Source organism: Glandiceps talaboti, chromosome 11 (assembly GCF_964340395.1).
Source record: "Glandiceps talaboti chromosome 11, keGlaTala1.1, whole genome shotgun sequence".
Taxonomy (NCBI): Eukaryota; Metazoa; Hemichordata; class Enteropneusta; family Spengelidae; genus Glandiceps; species Glandiceps talaboti.
The window spans coordinates 6,298,759-6,321,076 of NC_135559.1; the positions used below are offsets into that span (position 1 = coordinate 6,298,759).

The 22,318-nt window shown below is 37.8% G+C and overlaps 2 protein-coding genes across 2 annotated transcripts in view; both read right to left on the reverse strand.

Moving 5' to 3' along the window:
• Positions 1–756, reverse strand: part of LOC144442717 (long-chain fatty acid transport protein 2-like) — a 9,008-nt gene extending 8,252 nt beyond the window's left edge. The window contains exon 1 of the mRNA XM_078132091.1: positions 267–756. Within this exon, the coding sequence (XP_077988217.1) occupies positions 267–756 (490 nt within the window). The remainder of the gene's footprint in view (positions 1–266) is intronic.
• A 2,869-nt stretch (positions 757–3,625) lies between these two features.
• Positions 3,626–15,825, reverse strand: LOC144442718 (long-chain fatty acid transport protein 2-like). Its single transcript, XM_078132092.1, has 9 exons — positions 15,330–15,825; positions 12,101–12,313; positions 9,059–9,223; positions 8,615–8,739; positions 7,960–8,154; positions 7,396–7,486; positions 5,629–5,827; positions 4,608–4,705; positions 3,626–3,933 (listed from the first exon to the last, which is right to left on the reverse strand). The coding sequence occupies exons 1-9, from the start codon at positions 15,823–15,825 to the stop codon at positions 3,626–3,628; spliced, it is 1,890 nt and encodes a 629-aa protein (XP_077988218.1).
• Between the last annotated feature and the right edge of the window lie 6,493 nt (positions 15,826–22,318).

A 22,318-nucleotide genomic window follows, 5' to 3' on the forward strand; every position in this document is an offset into this window, starting at 1 on the left:
TATCTCTTTTCTCTCCAATTCACTTTTGTATTGTTATAAGCGCGTCTCCTCCTCCCACCTCAAGTGGTGTCATGTGACAAACATTGGTATCATCATATCATCATTGACATTATACTTTAGGATGTTACCTTTAGTTTTTCGCCCTCAACGACAGTGTTTCACAACATACTTTGGTTCGCATGTCCAACCGGGTCAATGTGCACAGGTCAACAAACTATACAGTAATACCCTGTTTTGACACCAACACAACAAATTGATTTACTTACCATTTCCGACCACCAATACTTTAACTTTACAAACGTCGAGACAGTGAGTGATAGATTCACCTCGCAGGTTATAGTTGAGAAAGGCAACACTTATCCCCAACTTTGCGAAGCCAAGGTAAATCCAGAGATAGGCCGGCTCGTTGTACATGAGCATAGCAGCAGTGTCGCCAAGCTTTAACCCCTGTTGGCGTGCGAAGTTGGCAAATTTGTTAGACATTATATCGACATCTCTGTATGTATATATGGTGTTGTTGTAAATGACAAATGGTTTGTATGGATACATTGCTGCCTTTTCGATGAATACATCAACCATAAATCGCTTGGAACTGAGATACGCATCGGTTACTTTCTTGAAGTGAATGCCTTTCCTGATAGCAGTGATATCTCGACGCCAGTATGGATAGATGAGATGCAGCAGTCCAGCTGTAGCTGTAGTTCCTACTGCAACTTTCAGCCCTCTCTCAGGGATGGGGAACTTCGGAGGTGCCATTTTGTTCTGCCTATTCTGGTTGTATTTTACGCCGTGTGGCTACGCTGGCTCTCGTACTTCGTGCCAATGTTTTTTTTATCACACTTTATGGGGTCAAGGGTCATCTAGGTATGCCAGCTACTCGTGTCAACACATATTTATTATAGTGGTAGTCAGTAACCAATCGGTATATCTCCTGTGTGTACATCAAACACGTTAGTTTTGGGCACACTCACAGCAGGCACACGACCGGCTATTTTCACCCGCCATAATAATAGCCCAAGAAATGGCGGATGTAAAGAGCATGCTTCCCAAATGAATAGTGGGTTAGAAGTCAATTCAGTACGGTTATCAAATTCATTAATTATGCAAATTGATCAGCTTAAAGCTATTCAAACAATCAACTGCGCAATGTTTCAGTCAATTATATACATTCAGTTTAGCAGGGTTGTGGGACAAGGGAAGAGAGTGGTTGGAAATATCGTCTAGACTGTATGCGTCGTGTCACTCCGCCCTCACCGGCCGGCCTCTTCTCATGCGACGTGAAAAAAAGGGTTGAAAGATGTGTGAAGGCGCCCCGTCAAGGTGTATCTTACAGAAAAAATATGTTGTACTATACGTAGCCTAAAATCGTCATTGTATAGATCAACCACCAATTGTAAGCTTATATGTAATTTGTTCACCATGGTTACCTTGAAACATATACATGTAAATACTTTGAACTGTTTGTTTGTTATATATTCTTTGTCAAATATAATCATTTGATCTACGTACCAAGCTGATGAACATTTTTGATCATTCATGTGTTATAGTGTTATCTAAGTTGCCAATAAATTTGAGAAAGTATTCTAATCAACTACTTGTGAGATATAGCTTAATTATTATAATTATTATAATTAATATGCAAATTATCACAGTTAACTTGCATAGATCTCTCCGTCGTCGACATCCACTAGCTCCTGTGACAGTGCTTATCAGACGCCGCCCCCCTTCGAGAATGAGATATACCTAAAATATTAGGATTCCACTATTACTCAAAAGAATGTCTACAAAATTTCATTTGAATTGAACCAGCCGTTTTAAAGAAACTGGTGAGACGAACATACATACATACATACATACATACATACATACATACATACATACATACATACATACATACATGCGTACATACATACATACATACATACATACATACATACATACATACATACATACATACAGACAGACAGGATAATTAGTGAATTGAATAAAATACTCTGAAATAATACATGTAGTTGTATTTTTTAATATCGTTTGATTCTGATTAATCCGCTAAGTTTATATTGAGGTATTTTATGTTGAACACTATGCCGGTCCACCTATTGAATAGTGTCCGTGATATTGCATAGTTTTGCAGCCTTTCATTGGCGATGTCGAAACATTGGTTTGTTGAAAGTAAGTTCCATGATGTCGAGCCTCTTTGATAAGATATCATTTTCAGCTTTGTGCAAAAACATTTTTGTAGTGTTACTGCACTTATAGCGTGACCTGTAAAAATGCACACAAATTTGAGTAATTTTCATAATGACCCAAGTGACTTACCGACTTTAATTTGCAATGTATAATATTAAGGCTCTTTGTGAAACGGATACATTTGTAATATTGAAAGCTAATATTAATTACACCGATTTTCAGACGAGCCCAGCTGAGATCAGGCTGATTAGATTGACCGGGGAAAAATCCCCATGTCCTTCCTAGCAGAAGGCTTCCGAGGCTGATCGATCGTTGCTGTAACATCATGTGTACTTTCGTTACAGGATCTCCATCTGCAACAAGCCTTCATTGGAGACACCCCCACTAGTGTGTTTTATGGCAAATTTGAAGTGTCTCTAGATACAAACTTCAAATGTATTGACTAATTTGCTATTTGACCTTGAACATGGAGGTCAAAGTCAAAGGTCAAGGTATAAAAAGAAAGCTGATCTTTGCGGTATACACATTTAAATGGAGTCTTTGTGTATTCAACTTCTTGAGTTAACTTAGAAAGAAAAATTTGGTAATTTCAGCTTGAACATGTTTGTCGAGGTCAAAAGTAACTGTCTCATTAGAAAACTCATCGTAGATGATGTGAGGGTAGACACTTGAATGGTGGCTATCAAACTATTGCAGATAACAGGCAAAATGTGATTTCTACGACAAACAAGGCCGCCATTTTGCTATTAAGGTCAAGATCGCGAAATTTAGTGACCTACATATGCCTCATAGTTTGAAAGTCATGATAAAGATATTATCACTTCAAAGATTTTATTTGAAAGCTCGTGATCATATTTGATAATATGGCTCTTGAATGGAGTCACTACGTATTACACCACCAAAGCTATGAAACATATTGTGAAATTTGACAACAAATATGGCCGCCATTCGGCCATATTTGATTCAGTTGCAAAACAAAGTGACCTGCACATGTCTCACTCAGTAGCATGTTGCCTCTGTACCAGGTTTGCTTGAAATCGTTATATTAGAATATGAGGGTACACGCATGCACGCACGCACGCACGCACGGACGGACGGACGGACGGACTGATGCACAAATGGAACCAACATAGAATGTATGAGCCCCCTCCGCGCGATGCCTTTTGGCGGCTAATGATACAATGTAAATATACTTTTTGCTTCATCCTCTTCGAACCTGTTCTTTATAATCGATTCTTTGATATCATAGTAGCTCTTAGGGTCAAATTATCAATGATTTGTAATAGAAGTTTATCGCACCATAAGCTAATAATGACGTCATATTAACGGAAACCTCCAATGTTTTTTAAACACTCTATCCCTATATCAAATGCACATTCTGTCTTTGAGCATAATTTTGAGACATTTCTAGATTTAGCATTATTGTCCACATTACTCAAAGTCTAGCTTTTCCACCTACAATATGTCTATATGCTGTTACATCTATCAATTTGTATGTCTGATCGGTCATATCCATATAGTAAATAGGTTCAGGAATTACTTCCGGGTCAAACCCTTCTTTGACCAGGTCAGTTTTCTTGTACTTGAATGTTCCCGTCGTGTCAAGTGATTTCATCACACGAATGAATCTTGGACATGCGTATATTGGTAGTGCTGACGTCACAAACTGGTAAAATTCTTTGGTTTCCAAGCTACAGTTATTCTTTAAGACGATGGCTGCCATTCCAGCACGACCATCTTGACCTGTAAGTCAAATATGTAGATTGTTAGTGATTTGTTTTTGAAATTTTCCTTACAAAAATGTGATATAGCATTAATGCACTCTCGTCTTACTGACCACTGTGTCGAATTGAAATAGCCTGTATATGTAATGTAAATGATTGTTTATGCAAACTTACACACGCGCACTTTTACATTCAAACACGCGCGCGCATTCACGCACAGATACTCACGCGCACGCACATACATACATACATACATACATACATACATACATACATACATGCATACATACATACATACATACATACATACATACATACATGCATACATACATGCATACATGCATGCATACATACATACATACATACATACATACATGCATGCATGCATGCATGCATACATACATACATGCATGCATGCATGCATGCATGCATACATACATACATACATACATACATACATACATACATACATACATACATACATACATGCATACATGCATACATACATGCATGCATGCATGCATACATACATACATACATACATACATACATACATACATACATACATACATACATACATGCATACATACATGCATACATACATGCATACATACATACATACATACATACATACATACATACATACATACATACATACATACATACATTAACATGTCTGAAGCGTTCTCTTACCCGGTACTTTTACACCATAAACATTTGCCTCTTCTATACTGGGATGGGAAGTTATGGCTTCGGCCACTTCAGTCGTAGCAACATTTTCACCCTTCCATCTTAAAACCACACAAAACAACCCGGTTTAAGTTCTTGACAATGATACACAGTCCGGGAAGAGATGTCAGCAATTAATGAAATACATGAATGATTTGTCTTAATTTTAAAATTTAGTGTCCTTCAATGATCCAAGATGACATGATAATGATAAATTTCGATGACTTAACAATTCGTTGGCGACCTTTAACGAGCTCTAACAGTCAGACAGGTTTAATGTACTTTAATAATGTACTTTTTTTTTCGCTGCTGATTCTCAGTACGTAGTCTAATCCAATGGCCTGAGGTTAAGGTTAGCTTTTCACAGTGGTTCGAAATAGCAGTAATTTGGATTTAAACGTCGCTTGTTGCGATGGAAAATGACTGAATTAAATAGACGAATTAAATTCATCTCAGAACACGACAGTCATTATATATCAGTGGGTCATGAATTTTTCACAAAACATACATTTTAACATATCTACAGCCCGTTTCATTTTAGTATTGACTGGTTCTGTTTGAGACAACCACGTAGAAACATATACGAAACTGCACATTCTACACCTTAAGATAGCAAGATAGCCATTATTTGCTACATTTTGTCTACATGAAATAAACCTTTTACATATACTGTAACTAGATATAGAAACACGCGCTGCCAATGTTTTGATGTCTGTATTTGATGTCTACATGGTGACACTTTACTTCCTTTCATTGAGACAAAATGTAGCGAGAACCTGTATTCATTCAAATTTGCTACATTAAAGTGTACCATGTGTGCAGTTTCTTATTGGTTTCTGTGTGGTTGGTATGGATCAAACAGAGTATGTGAACAGTAACATGACACTCGCTGTAACTATCAATAAAAATAGTAATATTGAAAAGATATAACCTTAATGTGATGTTTTCGCAATTTGGTTAAATATGATACTGTTAATTAACTTACCTAAAGGTATCACCTAATCTATCACTGAAGTACAAGTAGTAATTTTTATCCAAAACTAACAGATCACCAGAGTTGAAATAAAGATCACCATCCTTAAAAGCATTCTTGATAAGCTTTTTCTCAGAAAGAGTTCTTTTGCCTGAATAACCATCGTATCGAGCAAACTCATTAATCGGGCAAATTAGCAAACCTGATTCACCTTCGGAAAAAAAGATGAAATTATTTATTAGCTAGAATTCATTGAAAGCGTTACGCTAGCTGTATCCTTTAGTAATTTTCGTGTCCACTTTCAATATGGTACACTCAGCTCTGAGTGGTGTTACTCACTAAAGCGTGGGTAATTGTCCAGAGTTCGAACTCGCCCCTGGCCTGCAGCCAAGAAGAGGATTGTGGTAATATACCTTAAAGTTTATATTGACAAATTCGAGTTGCCATATGAACTTTCTGGGTACTAGTTTAATAACGCTTAGGGTCAAATTGGCGACATTTGATACATAAAATCGTAAAGGTGCGTTGTATAGGGTTAAATTGTCTGTGTGAAATATTGGTTATATTTTATAAACTAGCTACAACTGCGAAAATATTAGCTTGCAGCCATCGGTTTACTTAGGTGCGTCTGTGTTAAGAAAAAAACTGTAAAAACTCTGAATTACAAATTTAATAACAGACTGAGAGAGTAAAAGGCAATTCACAAAATTTATGAAATTTGACATCTGTACATCTGAATTTTAAAAACGTGCCTGCGGTGCTCCAATTTGCCAAATATCACCAGAATGAAGAGGCACACGTTGTACAGTCTGCGAATTTATCAATTCGTTCTAAACCAGATTTAAGGTTCAGATGAAATGATCTTTTCACTCGGGTATTGGATAGAGCGTGTATCGAATTCGTCGAATGAGTTTGGAGACTGCGGCTACGAATGGTGCCTGGAGTTGTGTACATTTATATAAATTTCGCTATTTGCTCATTAGTTTACAATTATTATATATAATTGCGATATGTGGGTTTGGTACCACGCAGAAGTCAAGTTATATATACATAAAATTCTACGTTATGATCTATCATTTTTTTGTGTTGCTAAGGGCATCAACATAAAAATCCTCAGTGATATTTTGCATTTCCATTTTGTCTGTCGCGATAATATTTTGCTAAAAGGTCATTTCAATATCTCGACATGCATGTTTATCTAAATTTTATTTTCGGCTTGAATCGTAGTAAGTCTTGACAGCAAGCGTACTTAAACTGTAGTCAAAAGTGTCTTTGAAATGGATGACTCTTGCAAGAATACTAACTGGGAGTTGTGACCAGGGGTATTTTCATATTCGGCAGAATAGATTAGAAAAAAATGTTAGCAGAGCTACATTCTATTGAAAGTTTTACATGAAATTTGTGGGATTCGTCCGAATCACTATCGATGATACCTGTCGACGGCTAATCATCGGAAACGATTTGCTTATAGTTATGATAATGATGATAACAAAACATGTACACAAGTGAACTACAAACTGGATCTTTAATCTTATAACCAGTTTTGGTAATTGGGCAATATCTTAAAATATATATAATTCATATAAATTCAAGTATTTTCATCGATGATAACAATAAGCACATGTCTAATGTCGATATGCCCAATAATGATAGCGTCATCGGACAGAATTCTGCTCGGGTAGATTTATACCATACTGACCAGAAACCAGCCTAAGACCAATCCCTCTTCAAATATGTTACCGAATAGAGAGCCTGTCTTAATACTGTTTAGTCACTTACCACGTTTAACCGGTACCACTCTCCCCTTGCTATCACGTATAGGCTCAGCCGTTTCCAAGTCGCACTTTATTAATTCAAAACCAGTTAAGAACTGTGGTAACCGCAAACAGAGAAATCAGCGAACAAAAAGTTTTTTGCACACGATACATGTATAACCACATCATTAGGATTTTGCTGGTATTCCATCCTCAGGGCCTGGATCCAGAAAAATGTACCCAGAGAGTTGTGATTGTTTCCCCATCCTATATCCGCACACCCGACAAACAGATGAATTTGCTAATTTGACCTTTGCTGTTAAATAGAATATCATCGGTGGACGAGGGTCGTGGCATATATCAGAGAGAGTTAGTATTGATGCTACTTGATAGTGCTTGTTGCCACCATATTGAATAAGAATTTATCTTATTAGCTGTGTTTACTAGATCAAGTGCAAACCAGATTATTTTCAACATTTTAATGCATATTGTATTTTCTATTATTGTAAATGTATCAGCAAAACACCAACACTCTATTTTAAAGTACGACTGGTGAAAGCTACAGACTCTGAGACCTTAATATTCTTACCTTCAAGAGCGGTGAAAACCTGCCAACCGCACCGATGGTGTTGTTGTCACAGACGCACACAAACGGGGCTTCCGTTGCACCGTAGATTTCGCCAATGACAGGAATATGAAACCGCTCTTGGAACTGTTTCCAGATATCAGGACGAAGGCCGTTCCCATACGCTAATCTCACAGAATGACAATTGTCTCCAGGACTCTAATTGAAAGCAACCATATGTAATTTAACTGTCTCGCTGGTATATAACTATACACAATTGCCTTAAGTTAGCACATCACGACTTTATGATTACAATGTCAGTATTTGAAGTTTTTGAGTACACCACATCATTTTCGTTTAAGACTTTAGAATTACGAACTGGTATTCATTGCCTTTGTAGTCTGGTTTTAGCCAACAGAAGTGGGAGCTATTGCAAAAGGCTCCGTCTGTCGGTCCATCGATCCTCATAAGTTCCTGACATATAATATTTAAACTGTAACAAAGTAAGATTTTTGTATAACCTAATTATAAACTCTTAGTAGCAAAGTTTACGTTTTGCCGAGCTAAGTGATGGTCTGTTTCAACTAGACCATTGTATTTGGAGTTTACTGAGAAATGTTAACCTCCCGCCGTTCTGAATACACAAGTTGTGCCCTTATAAGTTATAAGCCTGTCTTACCTTAGGAGCGGATAGCAAATACCGGCATATTTCACCTATGTAAACAAATACTGTAACGTTGTGACGACGGCAATCGTCCCAAAAGTGTTTGACAGAGAATTTCCGTCCCAAAACCATTGTCATACCTATGAGAAAGCAGCCTGCAAGTTAGTAGGTAGGACTTGGTAGGTAGATAATACATGACAGATAGTAATGTTTGTTGACCGATTGGTTGGTTGGTTGGTTGGTGGGTAGGTAGGTAGATGGGTTGCTGGGTTGTTTGCATAAATATGCACATGCCTACAAAGCTTAGTGGAGGGATCAGTGATTGCTAGTTAAGATTTATACGTGGCGTTCCTTTCTTACATTCGTATAACTAGTTATTTTGACCTGGCATTTAGAGGTTGTTTTGTGTTTGGTTTGTTTGTTTAATATTTGTAAAGGTAAAGATAGCTGAATACGTACCCACAGCCACAGTACATCCCAAGCCAAGAGCAAATCCAGAACTGTGGTACAGTGGTAGTGAGATGTAAATTCTATCGTCAGGGTGAACTGCGTTTGATAAGGTGCTTGGCAAGAAAACACCAAGTAAATGACGATAGTGGGAAATTATCGCCGCCTTTGGAAGACCTAAATGAGGGCGAAATAAATAGTTATTGGTATGTTAACTATATCATAGTTTAGTTGTGCAAAATTATCTAACTTGTAATGTGCGCCTTATCAATGTGCCTTTTATGAATAATTTTTAATCAACAACCTCGTGTGATTAATGATGTGAGCCACGTAATGGTATGATATATTCTGTGAGCATACATCATTAAGAACGTGCCCCACCAAATTCCAGACTAATCTGCCCAGTAGATTTTGATTTTCCAAAATAATATTTTTTTACCCATATCACACACCTGTGATACAATCACTATTCTTTAAGCAATTGTCCAACTAGACACCAATAGTGTACCCACCAAATACCAAGTCAATCGGTCTGGTGGTCCAATAAATGAGTGCAACAATTACTGCATGCAAATGAGGACGCGACCATTTGTTCCAACTGCACAAAATTGCATAGCAGGGCCGTAGCCTGACCAAATTGCCAAGGGGGCAGAACTTTGTCTTGGTGCAATCATGCATTTAAAATTTAGAAAAGTGCTAATTTACATAAATTTGCATGCAATTTACGTAATATATATTTTAGCATACGCAATTAAATATCATATGTAAGGTCAGAAAAAAAAAATGCTTGTCAACGGGTAACCTATAAACCCATCACATTGGGTAAGTAGGTCGATTTCATTTTTTCACAATGCTTGACAAGGATAAAACAAACCATATATAATGACAGCAAAATATTTCAGGTCGAGATAGAACTTATTCAGTCATCTTGATACTATCTCATGCAATTTGTCTGCATAGCTACAGTTAGGAAATGTACACAATTTACGGTTAAACAAATGGTGTAGTTCCTCGCACCCTCTCTTCTCAAAAAAATGTTAAGCCCCGCCAATTGAAACTCAAGCAATATTTTAGCCACCCCTTCTCAGGCTTCTGTCACCTACACTACAGTGGAGATATAAAATCATACGGTACAATGATGCATTGGAAGGAGACAACTCCAAAGGTGAAAAAATTGAAAATAAGACAGTGTAGGAGGCCATTTAGAGGCATAAAATATAAAACCATAGACATAATAAAATACCAGAATTGCAACAATTATGCTATGTGATACATATTATCTGGAAGTGTATTTTGTTGTGGCAAAGCTGAAAGATATTATGCGGATGCGCACATGGTAAATGACTTCTCCTGAAGTTTAATTTCGTTCCAAAAAATCCCGAATAAAGAGCAAAACATTTCAAGACTTTTAGGCTTTTGATGGCCCAATGGTCGTAAACTTTTGTTCAATTCTTTTTAGTGCACATTGGATATTTAATCTCAATTCATGCTTGTATGCAACATCAGAGCCAAGTAAACCACTGTATAAGATATTATATAATTTGGAATAGACTCAAGTGTATATTGTTACATGTACTATTCAGAAAATATAAAGAAATATCCTTAATTTTGAAAATAAAATGCGAAGGCCGCATGAGGATATATTGACCATCACCAGAAAAACATATATAGGTTGGTTGAACAGCTTTTTCATTTTTTCTGGCCTAATGTCGTATCTTTCAAAGTAGTTGCCGAAAAGATGTCACATTGAAAGTAAAAAAAAGGGTGGTGCTTTCTCAAATAAGTAACACAACAAAATAATCATTTTCTTTACCCAACTCCCAAAACTTTATGGCCTCGTTTATGTTGGAACCCAAGATGAACTCAGTGAATTCTCCTTGTCATTATCATTATAATGGAAATTGAAGTTTGGATTTTGATGTCGCAGGTACAGCTCTGTTTACAAATTCAGGGCCATTCTTTCCATAGCAAATTGTCGCTTCAAAATGAATAACGCTAGTGTCAGTGTGCAATGAGATAATTATATCAAACAACATTTTAACCAAAGACAACGTCGAACACAATTATTGAAAGAAATTTCTTCAAATAGTGGATCTTAAACTGCGTACCTAGTTTAATAGTTTTTCAGGGCCACCAAATATTCCAAAAAGAGATCTGCCGTTTTATCAGCATGAAACGTTTTAATATAAGGAACAAGATGTAAATGAGATCGAGCGCATCTTCGGAGTCACGAGTCACTGCATGCAGCATAGCAGGCAACCTCACGTTGAACGACTTTTTCCGTCTTTTTTTTTTAGTTTAACTCGCTGACATTATAATTACGACTTGCTATCTTCAAATGAAGGAGACTTTCAAGACTACTGTTACTCGCAGAAAATGCACAGTGCATGTGCGCACTTCTTTTGTACTTTCCCGCGCAAAAAATTTAATTTGCTGCAAAATGTTACAATTTTTAACTGGACACATTTTAATTCAAAGTTAAGCCAGCGTACAATAGCGATATAAGATACATATTAGCCATGAGTCAGTGTACAGTCACTTTAGTGAACTATCCATTGGAATCGCGCATGCTAGGAATCGTCACGTAAATAACGATTTTAATCGAATCGCTATGTATTCAAAAAGTATCTTTTTTCTTTCTTTTTTCCAAAATCTCGGGGGGTGGAGGTGGGGGGGGGGGGGGTGGCAGCTGCCCCCCTTGGCCTCGCAGGCTAGTACGGTACTGCATAGTGTCATTTTTATTGAAATACTGAAATTTATTGTTTCGGAAAAACATACAATAATCATAACAGAACCCCATGCCACATGAGTTCCAGTGTGGGTACACTGTACTGCCACAGAGAACACTGCAAGCACTCGACAAAATACCCCAAGTACGCCACACTCGCATTCGCGCGTCTTGGGATTCTGTCATAGTGTAGCATTGCACCGTATAACATATCCCAAATTGATTCATGTCGTGATTTGCAGAATGTGAAAAAGTAGTTCATTTGTAATTGAATCAGATTATGCTATAATAATATGCACTTAGCGACATACGATATTTCGGCTTACCTGTAGTACCGGAAGTGAAAATGAATACAGACTTATCAGTTTCGCTGAGAGCATTTCTCGTTTCCCGTGGTATTGGTTTGTCAGTTGTCTGGTTTACTTCCTTACTCACATCTGTGAAGCATCCCTGTGTATTCTCACCAACTATCCATACATCTATATTTCTAACCTGCAGTTGATTGTTCACCTCTTTGGTGGCTATGGCTAATTCATTATCTTTATAAAGAAACATGAAAGAGAGAAATCATATATACTTTTATATTGAATAATTTGATTTCACATACCTTTTTAAGAGTTACTCCTGTCGTGACTTTATTCATAGATGTATGAGTTTATAAACACCTATTCTAATGACACCAAATATTTTATGCATTCCATTCACCTAAATGCTTATAGGGTGGTCTATAATGAACAGGGGTACATATCAAAACCAATGCTTCACCAAAGAAATATTCATCATAATTAAGAGAATTTTCTACATGAAGCAAATTGCTTGTAAGTATATCGTGGAATCGATGCTGTCGAACATTTATGAATTTTATCACTATATAGGTATTTCTAAAAAGGTCAATTGTTTGTTTATATACAATCGTTTTAAATCAAAGTCGATCTTTCGTTCTCAAAAGATCAGAAACCTTCTTTGGAAACATAGTCCCCAATTGGTGTGCTTTATGGCATAGTTCTTTCTGCAAATTTGAATAGTGTCTCTAGATCTAGATACAAAACGTTATCATTTATTGACCAATTTGCTAAATGACCTTGAATATGGAGGTGAATGTCAAAGGTCAATGTTTAAAAAGAAAGCTGACCTTTGGTGTATAGACATTGAAATGGAGTGTTTTGTATATTCAATGTCTTGAGTTAACATAAATAGAAGAATTTTGGTCATTTCACCTTGAAAATAATTGTCAATGTCAAAGGTCATGGTCGCATTAGAAGGTACATCATTGGAAATGTGAGGGTAGATACTGAATTGTCAAGGAAGCCCACATATGATAATGTGGGTGTAGGCACTTGAGTGGAGTCACTGTGTATTATATTTCCAAAAGTTATGATGCATATTGCATTGTGAAATGTAACAACAAATAAGGTCGCTGTTTGGTCGAATTTTATGGACAACAAAATGACGTGTATATGTCTCGTGATGGCATGTTACCTTTGTGCCAACTGTGGTTGAAATCGGTTGGCACATGCCAGAGATATGAGGGTGAACGCACGCACGGACGGAACCCAAAGTATAAGTCCCCCCCCCCCCCACCTTGCTGGATCTACTTTTATAGCTTAGCTAAAGGATCTACACATGCTCGCTAGGCAACATAAGCGCGTTATCATGGTAGAATAAGTAATTTATAGAGCTATGGGTAAAGCAATTGTCGGTTCTTGAAAACATAGTATCCTATGGGTACATTACGTAACAACGTCTTTTGCAATTCTACGTATCAGTTATTCACATTCTAGAATTACCTCAACTCAATGACGTCAACTTTCCTTTGCTTAATATCCTTTCTCATATTTGTTCCTTAGATAACTGCTAAAATGATACTCTGTCTGAATAAATGACATTAGATTAATGGATGTTTCATCGGAGCTATTAAGTGAGTAAAGAAATGGTTATACTGTTTTTTTTTCTTACCGAACGAAGTACAGTAAGAGCTAAACCCATTTGCTATCATGTTGACAACAGAAGAGTCTGTGATATTCCACTGTAGTTCATATCAGAACGGTCGTCTGCAAGGTTCGTGTAAACATAATCTATTAGCATTTTTAGGAATGCATTGCATTACTACATCTCTATGGAGTTACAAAACATATTTTTATGGCATTTAATTCCCTTTATATTCATTTATATGTTAAGTGCACTGTGTACAAGATGTATCTGTATTTTGACGAGAATATTATACATTCGGCTATAAGGTAAAGTGAATAATCTTAACCTTTAACCCTCTCAAATAAATAATATTGGCTTACGGAACTGTAAACAATTTTTTATACTTTTATATCTATACCCCGTGCAAAGCAAGGTTTGTTTTCCAGTTGCATAATATTCGTTATCATGTCTACGGCATTGAACAGTGTATTCAACGATATTTTAGGTCAGTTTACGATTACACGAATAAACAAAGAAACAAAGGAAACACGACGTGCTCATAAAGACACAGAACAGAAGACAGGACACAGAACACGGTGTATTTGATAAAACGACAAGATTGTATTACAAATCAAATGTACCATACCAATAACTCAATAAATGATATAATTGTTTGATCAGCAATCTAACTCACATGCCGTAAAGACAGGGATGATACCCGTACTTACTGGGGTCGCCATCACATGAGTCTCGTATAAATTTTAGGGTGCAATTGTAGTATTATGGTATACTTGACACCTGTAGATTTATCAGTTGTTATTATAGCAGGCTGACACTAATCTTTTGCATTCTGCAACTTTAGAGGCAGACAAGCCTACTTACAAGGCCAGGCCTAGGAAGAACCCTCAGCCATACCCACAGTGCACGTGAGCTAAATTTGTCAGATCAAAGTTCGGGGTGAACGAACTTAAACTGCCAACACCATCGAAGTTTGCGACACTAGCTCCGTTGACACCGGTACCTCGCGACGCCTGCCCGCCTACGTATATGCTTCGGTTGCAACTACCCTATAATCAAAATGCGGGTTAAAGCTGAGATGTTCGAATACGGCATAAGGTTCACATCTTAACTTTTTCATTGACATTTATAATATCAGTGATACATGTAAGAGGTTATCTGAAACACTTAGTGTCATAATAAAAAGGATTAAGTACAGAATTAAAATAATGTACAATCATTTCATATCCATAGAAAGGCTTATTTTGCAATGAAATCTTACCGAGCTGCAAACAAGCAAGATGAGAATCAGACATGATTGAAAAAGCATGCAATGGCATAGAGTCCATCAAAACCTTGAAATCAACACAATACGAGTTACCTCGCTATATTTTGTGATCATTTCAAAAGTTAGAAAATTTAAAATTTTGTTTCTGTCCTTTGATATTACAGTAGGAATATTTATATACAGTACTATTGACAGTGATTATCTTTAAATTAAATTACTGCTCAACCGACTCGCTCTTTGCGGTTCGATTACTTTCCATTGTAATTTGTGAAATAGTATACCCTACTCCAAGGGACGAGACACCAGGTATGACGCATTCATTTCTGTAAGGAATGGATATATAGAACGGGTATACTCACCGTTTGCAAGAACTAGTATCTTAGCATTACATACATCCATACAGTGAGTAATAGCATCGCCTCTTAGATTATAATTGATCAAAGCAACGCTGATTCCCAACTTTGCAAACCCGAAGTAAACCCATAGAAAAGCCGGTTCGTTGTACATCAATATCGCAGCGGTGTCACCAAGTTTTAGCCCCTGTGCACGAACGTAGTTGGCAAATTTGTTTGACATTATGTCGATATCCTTGTATGTGTGTATTGTATTGTTATATATGACGAATGGTTTATATGGAAAACGCTGAGCCTTATCGATAAATAGGTCTACCACGAAATGCTTTGAGGCGAGCAATGAATTTGTAATTTTTTTGAACCTAAGTCCCCTTCGAATTGCACTCACATCGTACCTCCAATAAGGGTAGAAGTAGTTCAATACACCAGCTGTTGCAGCTGCACCACCGGTGATTTTAAGACTACGTGTCACCGCTGGATATTTTGTAGCATCCGGGTCCATCTTGTTTGGAACGATCGGACGAGGTGAGTGGGTCGACACTTAAAACGACAAACCGGTGGTATAACCTGTTTGTATTTGTTGGCAATTTGCATCGTTGCGTAATTGAAACCTGCTAATATTTAACTTTATTTTTGAAAATAACAAACATCAAGCATCAGTATGATAATTTGATTACAAACCTATTAATTCTCATCGTCTTTGCTGATTTGAAAATTACCACATACCAGTGAAATGTAGCGAATATTAACGGTTAGTTTGGGAGTTGGGGTGCGGGGAGAGGAGTGTGTCTCACAGTAGTAAAGAAATAACAGGGTGGCATTATGAAGTAGACTGACTGATCAGCCGTTGTGGCAAGATATTGGGGGATAATGCGGTGGTGTTGACAAGTGGACATTGGTCGTGGTGTTGTGCGCTCATTGATTTAATACAAACACAAACCCACTGTGCATGTGGTGGTAATAGTGGGAAATAATAAATGCGGTGGGATCTTACTACAGAAAAAAATCCTTGTCTCCAGTGGGATTTGTAATGTGAGTGAACTTGCGCGATCACAGAAGCAAGTTTATTTACCCCTTTCATATATAGTTGGCTAAACACGTCTATATTATCGATAGTATCGACATTCTATCTCGGAAACAAGTGCCTGTGCCCCTGACTACTGACTACTAATCTTGAGTTACTATGCCACAGGGAAGCGGTGTTAAATTTTTTTTTCATTAAAGTATTTGAAGGTCATATTTTAGAAAAAGGGAACTGACGGGGGTCACTTTTTAACCGACAAGGGGGAGGGTCATATTTTTTTGCCACGGACCGTGCTCGATTACCCCTGGCCCTTCCCCTTGTAATTACTGAAGACTCCCTTACCCGGAGGGGGGGGGGGGCTACTCCCCTTACATGAGTATTTGTATATGTTCCACCCTTTGGGGTGCATTTTCTAGCCCTTTTGGTCTAAAATGGGTTGTTTTTTTCGAGTTGAAGAGTCTAAAATGGGGTCCACTTTCCATTATTTTTTATTTTGCTTGGTCTAAAATGTGGTCCATTGTCCTTTACCAAATCGTAATTGCCATTAATTGTCCCAAAATGTTGTCTCCTAAGGAAACTGAAGTTAGGTCTAAACTTTCATCTTTTAGAAACCTGTAATGGTCTAAAATGGGGTATTGATTTTTGGTCAAAGTGGGTCTAAAATGGGGCCTGGGGTTTCCAGCACTAGCCATACACCCCTACCAGAGTTGGCCACTGGTACCGCCCCCGGGCTCCCGCTTACCGCAAAGAATCAATATCTCTTAAACGAAGGACATGCTTGAGGGCGCTCACTAGATTGGTGTAAATCGTGACGAAATTCACATAAAGCTGGTGTTTGAATGGTGTTGACTGTCGAGAGGAAAGCACTGGACAGGTAAACTATACAACTGACTGACTGATTGATTAACTGACTAACTAACTAATTAACTAACTAACTAACTAACTAACTAACTAACTAACTGACTGACTGACTGACTGACTGGCTGGCTGGCTGGCTGGCTGGCTGGCTGGTTGGCTGACTGACTGCAGTCTGACTGACTGACTGACTGACTGACTGACTGACTGACTGACTATACTGTTAATAATGGTATGTAAAAGTACATAACGGTAATGGTTTAGTTTAGGAACATCCTCAGCTGGGTTGATTGACCTTCATAATTGTTTTGGAGTAATGTGGGTCATTAGATACATTTTCGTGGCATCGCTTGTTTCCGATTTTTAACAAATTAGCAATCAATAAAAAGTAAGGTAACGTTGACGATATATAGACATACCCCCCCCCCCCCATAATAACAGATTGTTATCTACCCAAGAAATACAATGTACACAAATCACGTTTCATTGGTATAAATAAACCCAGTTTTACGTACATTTCTTGCTATTTTTCTAACCCCCCCCCAGGGGAAGGGGTACCACTGGCCAGGTCTGGTAGAGGTGTGTGGCCAATGCTGTCAACCCCAGACCCCATTTTAGACCCATTTTGACCAACAACCATTACCCCATTTTAGACCATTCAAATTTTAGAAGATCACATTGTAGACCAAAACTTACATACATGTAATCACCTGTATGAAAATGTCAAATAGTGAAGTTGCTGGGGGAACTTCCGAGGGAAATTCCCGGAAATTCCGAACCAGTCCAGAATTTCGTATGTGGTTCCTTCCAGGACCCCATTTTAGACCAAAAAAAATCGAAAATTATGTAAATTGGACCCCATTTTAGACTCTAAAAATACAGTACCCGGTTTAGACCAAAGGGCGAAAAACCCCACCCAAAGGGCGGCACGTATACCCAAGGCAGGAGTACCCACCGGTTGTTCTCACCAATTGTGTATCCCATGTGCAGTGCGTCAGGGTAAACTCCCGATTCGTGGATACACCATGATGACTTGAGATAGCATTGCTGAGTTTTAAAAAGTGGCTCTCAATTCAATTCGTCAGTGCTATTTTCCGGAATGCGGCGGATCAAGAAGCACGTGTCGGATTATTGTTGATAATCTAGAGTCTAAAAGGTCGTCTGTCCGAGTCTTTCCTCACGAGACCTTGGTTTCAAAGCTTCTGACTTAAGTTGATTAAAGTTGAGAATTTTCTTCACAGGAGTATGTGTTTTCTCTTGAATTAATTGGGTGGGCCATGTAGGGGGGGGGGGAGTTGTCAACATTGTTAATTTCTTATACTATAAAGTCTAGAGTCGAGAACACATTTTGATGACAGAAAAGCTTTTGAGTAGCCTTCATCCTCTGGCAAGTTTCATTGTTCTTGATTATTCTAGAAAGCAAAACACGGGTGGGTTAATTTCATCAATTTTGTCAATTCGAGTAATAGCAGAAGGTATCGGAAGCCATTTTGAAGCTAGCAAACAGGTAATTCACATGTAGAGCGTGTATATTAAACTGAAATTGTTAAACTATGGCAAATCTGGGCTATTGTGACATATGTTGCAACTTACGGTTAGAGACATTGTGTTCTTCGAAGTATTACGTCTAGGTAGCTCGCACAGCCTGAGTGTACGAATTACAACAACCGTACTGGAGAACTGTCGGTGTATAATTTTATGACTGATGACTCGATAGGTTGCATTATGATGGCATCACATGACGTAAATACGACAGCATAAAATGACAACGACATTTTAATCCTTATTCATGGTACTCAGAAGTCTGAATCTCTTTGACTCTAGACTAAGTCAGGTTTGAAGCAATAAGGCATGGAGAAAAATGAATTCTAGTAACGGTTCTTCTTTAATTGACTATGAGTACTTCGATCTCGCTTTGCCGTATTACAGTCACGTCATATTAACAATAGCTTTCACTGCCAATGTCATCCTGACAATTAGCGGTAATGTCATAGTTGTGTGTGTTCTTTTGTGTGGAACAAGAACGGGGACGTATATCAATGCTTTCCTTATTAACCTGAGTGTTGCTGACTTATTGATGGCCGTGTTCTGTATGCCCTTCACGTTTCCAACCATCATGTTAGGGCATTGGATATTTGGAAATGAAATGTGCGCAATCGTTATATTCATGCAACAGGTTAGTATATTAACAATTATCTTTTGGAAACAGACTTTTCACGATGTTAGTTTTTTGATTCTGAAATAAGCACAATTTTGACTCTGTACGTTTCAGAACTGTATAGCTTATAACTTGTCCAGATAAAAGATTGCAGGTAGATCAGTGGCTTATTCCATACACTCTGCTATATGTAAAAGTAATACTATTTTTTCCCCTTATATAACTCCCCTTCTCTTCACCCGTTTACTGCGCATTGGCAAATATATACTTTAGGATTAGGAAAAGTCGCGAATTCCGACAGCTTTTTAGCACTGCTTTCTGTTTTAATATCAGTTTAGGCTTGCAGCCGCAAATGTAAGATATATCACATGGAGGTAAACACTAAGAAATTATTTTTTTTTTAAATATGTGTGACAACTTTTAAATGTTTGCTTGAATTTGTTAAGTTTACGGACATCGGACCCATGATGCGTCTTGCAAGCTTCGAAGGTGTGGGCGTACATGTATGAACATATATCTAAATGTTGGCCGGCTTTGATTTAAAAAGGAGTGGGTACATTCAACTATTGTAGTGATACTCCGTAGAAATTTACTTAAAGATGGTTGTAGCAATGTCCGTTGATTCGTATATTGGTCACATTGCATTCATTCGTCAAAATTGATATATTGTTCTATTGATAAATTAATTATCATCGACACCATGAAAGTTGTATTCACAGTATACGCTTCAGAAAAGTGGCGAATGTGTGATATACACTCTGTGATAAGGAAAAGATGGTCGCTACTGATGCGGGAAGCGACTCATAGCCATAGATGGGATATTGAAGCGAATGAGCTTAATTGTTACCAATGTTTGTCTCAGACTGATCTTTGTTTGTTTGTTTGTTTGTTTGTTTGTTTGTTTGTTTGTTTGTTTGTTTTTTGGCAGAATATCTTTAAACATGGATGGCTTTAGATTAAAAAGTTTGTAAGATTGGAAATGGGGCAATACCAATCTATTCGATTTTTAAAATTAAAGATAATACATTTTGTTAGTCGATGTGACGATTAGGGGACCTGGCAAACATAACCTCTGGCTCAGAAAAAGATTTCACTATGACTCTGACAACCGGAAATACCTATCTCAGACTGGGTATTTAATACTCGACGACAATTGACCAGCATGATCCCGGTGCCACACGGCACGATACGAGAGTACGACCCTACTCTACTCTACTGTACTTGAATAGACTCTTAACAAGGTGAATCTCACTTCTTACGGGACATAACACTAGAAGATGAACACACACATCAACGGTGTCGTACGCCGTGTCAACATCATTGTGGCAGGTTTCCAGGATGTGTTCATATTAGTTCACTCTTCGAACAATCTGCTATATAAACATTGAATTCAGAGAGCGTTTCTTAATGCATTACGGCTCAAACAATCAATTAAATTGAACGGCTATGTTAAATTTAATGATTCCCACAAAATAGTCGACAGTGGACATGATGGAGAAGTTTAAATGGGCTCTCTGTGGGTCGATCAAATCACGTGACAACGTTTTTCGCTCGAAGTTCTGTACCAAATCAACTAATGGAGATCTAGCACTGGTGCATTCAATGAAATCTTTTAAACGTGGATTTAATCGATTTTTAATATAAAATAATGGGTTGAATTGACTAACAACAGAAGATGACTTGTACAAATCATGTTACACATTACAATAATTAAATACAAGCCTGTGTAACGTAGCTTTTAGACTTAAAACGTACCGGTTTCGTATTCGGTAGTAACCTTTACTTTACAGTCTTAAAAATGAAAGTTGATCTGCATATATAAAGTATGCCCTTTGTGAAATGGAAAATTGTATTACTATGATAACAATATAAACTTTATTGCCTTTGGGGGAGTATCGTCGTACAGTTCGCAATCATTGTAGAAACCCTTAGGCTACTACATTTCCTGTGCTGTGATTCGTCAATACGTGGTCGCGTTGTATGCAGAGTTTTGCGCTGTTGAGTGCAAATGACGTTTACTGGTCAACAGTTGCTAGTGCTGTTGCCTGTATGGGCAACATCACTAGCAGCTGTTGACTGATGACATCATGCGTGCATGCGTACATGTTTTCAAAACAAACCGTTATAACCTGGCGTCTTCTGTTGGCTGAGTCTGAGAGTCACACGATAGCAACGTCATGTTCCTTTAAAAAAAAATCTGAAGCCAAATTTGAAAAGGAATGAACACATTTGATAATTATTAAAGAACTACAGTTTTCCACGTTCGTATGTTGTTTTATGTCACGTGTTATACCGTACAAAACAGTGTGCTGTGAGAGTGAGAGTGAAGTAGGTGTGTTCATTGACCCTCCACGAGTCTATGGTATATTATGTTAAACACATGTTGACTGATCGTGCTCGTGCAACACCGTCAGCTTCCCTTGGACCCGTGGGACATCCCAACACAGACTGTTTCCCTGGAGACTTTGCCCTCCGGAAAGAATCTAGATCTGTGTTGGGGTGACACTTAGTCGAGTCCCTCGAGGAAACAGACATATGCTGTTGCCCTCGCCATCAGTCAACATGTGTATAATAGTCTATAGTTGTTCCCCATTTTATAGGTACATGAAGCCTTCTGCCGAGCACCATATCGTTCAACTAATGAGGAGATAGTCCGCACATACATGTAGACTATTTATCAATTACAGACGATAGAAAACATACACAAAATGTGTCTAAAGTTTTAGATCTAGGTTTAAAACAAGTCTTCGTAATTTATCTATGTATTAACCATCCAACAGACATTGCCCAATAGCAGGAGGAAAGTTCAGTGTTAATGCAGGAGGAAACCGAATACCCGGGGAAAATCTGCGTTGTTCGGTAGAGTCAAACTGAACGACACTCTTGTTACATACAGCATGGTAAATTTAATCACACCCTGAATGGGTTCGAACCCCGATCGCAGTGGTAAGAGGCAAG

Bases quoted from the DNA above. Each gene is read 5' to 3' on its own strand.
- LOC144442718 (XM_078132092.1), bottom strand. From the start codon at position 15,825: ATGGACCCGGATGCTACAAAATATCCAGCGGTGACACGTAGTCTTAAA. The intron at 12,314-15,329 runs GTGAGTATACCC...TTCTTTATAAAG, and splicing joins GATACTAGTTCTTGCAAACG to ATAATGAATTAGCCATAGCC. The intron at 9,224-12,100 runs GTAAGCCGAAAT...GCCCTCATTTAG, and splicing joins TTTCACTTCCGGTACTACAG to GTCTTCCAAAGGCGGCGATA.